This window comes from Urtica dioica, chromosome 2, assembly GCF_054948205.1.
Source record: "Urtica dioica subsp. dioica isolate 48M chromosome 2, U.dioica_male_clone48M_v1_H2, whole genome shotgun sequence".
NCBI classification, from domain to species: domain Eukaryota; kingdom Viridiplantae; phylum Streptophyta; class Magnoliopsida; order Rosales; family Urticaceae; genus Urtica; species Urtica dioica.
In genome coordinates, this window is record NC_142757.1 from 33,924,853 (window position 1) to 33,930,078 (window position 5,226).

The 5,226-nt window shown below is 37.7% G+C and overlaps 1 protein-coding gene across 2 annotated transcripts; it reads left to right on the forward strand.

Annotated features, from left to right (window-relative positions):
- The first annotated feature begins 905 nt into the window (after positions 1 to 905).
- Positions 906 to 4,997, forward strand: LOC149404492 (Rubisco methyltransferase family protein). Of its 2 annotated transcripts, none has more exons than XM_089608072.1 (5): positions 906 to 1,311; positions 1,697 to 1,863; positions 3,426 to 3,707; positions 3,789 to 4,055; positions 4,426 to 4,997. In XM_089608072.1, exons 1-5 carry the CDS (start codon positions 987 to 989, stop codon positions 4,798 to 4,800), a joined length of 1,416 nt encoding a protein of 471 aa, XP_089464198.1. In that variant the 5' UTR covers positions 906 to 986; the 3' UTR covers positions 4,801 to 4,997. The 2 variants fall into 2 exon arrangements, with proteins under 2 accessions (XP_089464198.1, XP_089464199.1); XM_089608073.1 differs by having other exon boundaries at positions 1,064 to 1,311; positions 1,648 to 1,863.
- The last annotated feature ends 229 nt before the right edge of the window (positions 4,998 to 5,226 follow it).

The following is a 5,226-nucleotide window of genomic DNA, read 5'->3' on the forward strand; positions in this document are numbered from 1 at the left end:
AGTTATTCAAGAAGTTGAAAAAAGTCATTCCACTTTATTGGAGTTTACTTTTATTATTACATTGTTATTTAACCTTCAACTTCATATTTATAGTCTCAGATATCATTATTTGTTTCTTAGTTGTTGGTTTTTTTTAGTGCCTCTTGTTTTAGGAGCTTAATAACAACATTGAACCTCTACAAAGTTTAGTTTTTTTTTTAATATTGTTAAAAAAAAATTAATATCGTAAAATAATTTGTGCGGAGTGTTGCTATTACTTCCCACTGCTACCAAGACACCGGAAACAAGGTATAATATTATGAAATTGTTTCAAGCAGTTTGTAATAAGTTCTTACCAAATACACTACACACACAAGTACCAAATTGATTCACAACAAAAGAAGTTATGACACAAGTTATTGTCTCTCAACTTTTGCGAAGAAGTTAGATTCTATTTGTAATTGTCAATGAATAAAAAACCAAGCAGCTTTGTTTTAGCTAGCTTACGTTAAAGCGTTAAACTAGCGTTGATGATTATTTGGTTGAGATCAAGTAACTTTGTTTTCAATGATTTGACCTATACTACACTCTTTCGATTATAGGTATATAATGTGAGCTATTTTTAAAGTTTTTGAAGGTTGTATTTTAAGAAATTATGTTTACTTATTTAGATTTTGCAGGTATTTAGACTAGAAAAAGAAATCAAAATGTAAAAGTTAATTGTATTTTAAAGTACATTTTAGATCATAATAATATCGTGTATATTTATCTTTTGAAATTTTACTAAACATTCTATATCTCAATATTTCATTGAAAATAACTATTCTGCTATTTTTTTCATTATTTAGAATCATTATATTTTATTAATAGATTTTAAAGACTCATGCCAAACCAGATTATAAATTTTACTCAAAATTATTATTTATCATTTCATAAATCATACGTGCGGTACTCGAAACTAGTTAGCTGAGAAGACGCAGTGGGCAGTGCCTGAGGCGGGTTCGGGCATGGCAGCTTCGAAGATGGCAATGGCGTCGGCGCTGACTCACTTCCGGCGACTAACATGCGTCGCCGCCGCGCGACTAGTGCCACAGCCGCCGGACTTGATAAAGTGGGTCCAGAGGCACGGAGGGTTCGTTCACCGCTCACTCAAGATCACCCAAGACGGTTCCAACGGCCTAGGGCTCTCAGCTTCCGACCAAATCCCTAAAGGCACTGAGCTTATTGCGCTTCCTCATCATCTACCCTTGAGGTTTAGCCCCCTCGAATCGGAATCAGACGCCGGAGATGCCATTCACTCTGCTCTTCTCGATTTGGCTAGCCGTGTTCCTGGTATCTACAATTTCTTAGCGACCTAATCAAACTGGATTTTTGAAGCTTCTTTCTTAATTGCCTTTTTTACACCAACTCTCCGGATCCATGTCAGTCTGATGTACAAACATTTTTATTAAAAAAAAATCACAGATGCTTGTTCTATTGAAGAATGAGCTGATTTTTTTATTTCTTGGTAGTTTCCAGATCAATTCCAGAAGTCTTTCTCTGCTACAAAAATCTTAATTCGATATCATCCACACTCATTACTAAGCTTCTTAGCATTGTACTAGGGAAATTTCATTTCATGTATGATATGACATGGGGTATAATTTTTGTTTCTTTCAATCACAATAGATTCAAAGTTTGAATAAATTGGGTTGTACTGAGGAAGCATTTTGGGCAGAGGAACTTTGGGCGATGAAATTGGGTCTGAGGCTTCTGCAAGAAAGAGCCACAGTCGGATCCTTCTGGTGGCCGTACATCAGCAATCTTCCCGAAGCTTACAGTGTGCCCATTTTCTTTTCCGGGGAGGATATGAAGAACTTGCAATATGCTCCTCTTCTTAATCAGGTACCCTCAGTAATTTTTTATTTAATTTTTGTCTATCGGAAATGATGTTCACGGGGAAGGAAAAATTAACCGAACACTCCATGGTATAATCACATCGGATATTATCTAGCTTGACTGTGAAAAAGCTAGGTAACTTATCCAGAGTACATAACTCTTGTGGTCCTTTAAGTAAAAAAAGAGAAAAAAAAATGGACAAACGGCTCATATATATAGTATCTGGAGTTCTTGAGAAGAGTGGAGGTGAAAGATGAACTTGTCAGATGGTCTTCTATATCAGTCAAGATATGCATGGAAGAGTCAAGTTGGTGGATATACGGGGTAGAAGCAGTCTCGTAAATAATTCTAGCAGGATTGGGCCTAATTTGTGTGAAGATAACTAGAGTGTGGGAGGTGATTTCATCGTTACATGTTTCCGAGAAGAAAGAAGGAAGCCTACCTGGGCAAGACAGGTATGCAGAATTTTAATGCACTGATTTTGGACCTGGGAGAGTTTCTAATCGTGTATCAATTACTATTAGTTACGTTTCAGCTTCAATAATTTATGCCTGAACGATGCTGAGTTGACAGAAATGTGTCGAGAAACTGTGGAATGTGTCTGAATTGACATGGTAGGAAGGCTTCACTTTTATGCAAAAAATTGAAGTCGTTGAAAGGGATTATTTGGGAATGGGTTGACACTGAGAAGATTAAAACGGAAGGTCAGAAATGGGAGACATAATTTGGACAAGCTTGAAGGTGGGCCTGAGTGGACGACTGAAAAAGACGTACGCAGCATCAGTGTAAGGAGTCTAAACAGGATTTTAGCGAAATAGGAGAAAGGCTTTATGCCGATATCTAAGGCTACTTGGGTTTAGGAACGCGGCAGTAACTCAAAGCTTTTTCACATCCTTAGGAGCTGGCAGAACGCTAAGAATTCCCTCTCGAAATAGATACTAGGAATGGAATAGTTACTGAAAATTTAGAGGGAATCGTTAAATTGAACAGTTTCTTTGCTGAATCCGGTCTCTGAGGAGGAATGTGATACGGCCCGGGATTTAGATATCGTAACAGGAGCAATTGTGATTAGATTTTTTGGTAACAAGAAGGATGAAGAACACAAGCTCCACCGGAACCTAATCTCTTCTCGTACAAACTACAAATTTGGCTTTTCCCTGATAGATTCAGTACCTAAACGGTGTTTTACTTTGCAAGTAATTAGAAAGAGGATTGAAACACACCACCGAAAAACTTTTTTCATGGAAACGGGATGGGAAACATTAAAAAATGTAGCTGAAGTAAAGAGCCCTCTGTATTTAATTATTATTTCCACTTGAATATAGGACCAAGGAATCCGTAAATCAAAATAATTTAATTTTAGCTGTAACTAAACCGTCAGTTTTTACTTTTTGGATTCCATAAGGAAAGTTGAATAAAAATACAGTCTTTGCTTAGCGCTAGTTGTCAATAGTAGAGCTCAGATTAAACAAATGAATTAAAAAAAAAAAAAAAAAAAGAAGATACGGTACACGTGACTAAGAAGCAACATGTACATAGAAGTAATAGACATGGGTTTTTTGTTTCAGGTAAATAAGAGGTGTCGATGTCTTCTTCAATTTGAGAAGGAAGTCAGAGAAGCTCTCGAGAATGTGAAGCCACACGAGCACCCGTTTGGTGGCTTAAGCGTTGACGCGTCGTCCCTTGGATGGGCAATGTCCGCCGTCTCGAGCAGAGCGTTCCGTCTGCATGGCACCGAGGCTTCCGTTCCAATGATGCTTCCTCTCATTGACATGTGTAACCATAGCTTTAACCCAAATGCTCGAATAGTTCAGGACCAAGCTGGTGGAAATCCCGAGATTTTAGTCAAGGTAACTCTATTTCAATATTGGTGATAAAGATTACGCTCCTTCTCACTAGAGGTAAATTAGTGATGCTATGTCCAAATCCAGGTCGTGGCTGAAGCTGAAATAAAACAGAACGATCATTTAGCACTAAACTATGGATGCTTGAACAACGATCTCTTCCTACTGGATTACGGATTTGTGGTCTCGTCAAACCCCTATGACTGCATTGAGCTCAGATACGACGGAGCTCTTTTGGACGCTGTAAGTATGGCAGCTGGCGTTTCCTCGCCTTGCTTCTCTGCACCGTCTCCGTGGCAGCAGAGGATTCTAAGCCAGCTAGGTCTTGACGGAGAAGAAGCTTCTAATCTCAAGGTTGCGTAAATACTTCACCTAGTTCTATTCCAAACAGGAAAGCTACCTAAGAAATCTAATTTTAGGGCATAAAAGTTTTTAAGGCTTTAAATAGAGTTGGATTAGAATCTAGCAGGAACGGAGATAGATGAAATATTATGTAACGTGCTCCTAATTGTTAGGTAATAACCTGTGACCAAGTATTCCCTCAAAACTTAAAACAAACTTAGGGAACATAACTAAATAATTCAAAACCACTACGTAATTTCCACAGTTATGATTTCGTGTTTATTAAACACAGTACAATGTTATTCTCGAGAAAATTACATCAAAGAATCCATTTTGCATTTTCTAGCTGTAAATATTTTATAAAGTTTCTTCTCGGGAACAGGTATGCATTGGGGGCCCAGAATTGATAGAGGGACGCCTATTGGCAGCTTTAAGAGTACTTCTCGCCGATGATATCCAAACAGTCGAGAAACATGATTTGGCAACGCTGAAATCTTTATCATCGGACGCTCCACTTGGCGTAGCAAATGAAATGGCTGCGTTCCGAACCGCCATTGCTTTATGCGTGATTGCGCTCGGACACTTTCCGACCAAAATAATGGAAGACGAACAAGTATTGAAGGAGGGCATTTCGGTTTCAACAGAGTTGGCTATCCAGTTCAGAATTCAGAAGAAATCCGTGATTATTGATGTGATGAGGGATCTTACAAGGAGAGTAAAGGAACTATCACAGAGAGAAACAGCCTCTCCGTGCTAGACTAGGTCTAGGTTTGCCAAATTAGTTACGTGGAACCGGACCTATGTTTTCTGAAGATTTTGTACTGGCGTTTTTCTGATTTTTTTTTATTATATAATTTCACAGCATAAAATAAAGTATCCTTACATAAATTCCATAATCTTTACGATTTCTGGAATTCTTGTAGATTAGAAAGTCACTATATTGATCGACTTAAAGATGATTTGACTGCAGTGATGAGGGTGGCATGATTGTGTGCATTTCGGTCTCGTTCTTTGACTCAATTTTCCATTAACGACCTATGTAAATATTAGTCTAAAATTTTAATTTTTATGCAACTTGCGGTGATAATCAAGTTGCTCATGGACCAATAGATATTCTTTTTTCTTGAAAATAACGCACTTTTAAGAAAATTTCAAGAATAACGTTTTTGGAATATATGTTGAT

Bases quoted from the DNA above. Each gene is read 5' to 3' on its own strand.
- LOC149404492 (XM_089608072.1), top strand. From the start codon at position 987: ATGGCAGCTTCGAAGATGGCAATGGCGTCGGCGCTGACTCACTTCCGG. The intron at 1,312-1,696 runs GTATCTACAATT...CATTTTGGGCAG, and splicing joins TTTGGCTAGCCGTGTTCCTG to AGGAACTTTGGGCGATGAAA. The intron at 3,708-3,788 runs GTAACTCTATTT...GTCCAAATCCAG, and splicing joins ATCCCGAGATTTTAGTCAAG to GTCGTGGCTGAAGCTGAAAT.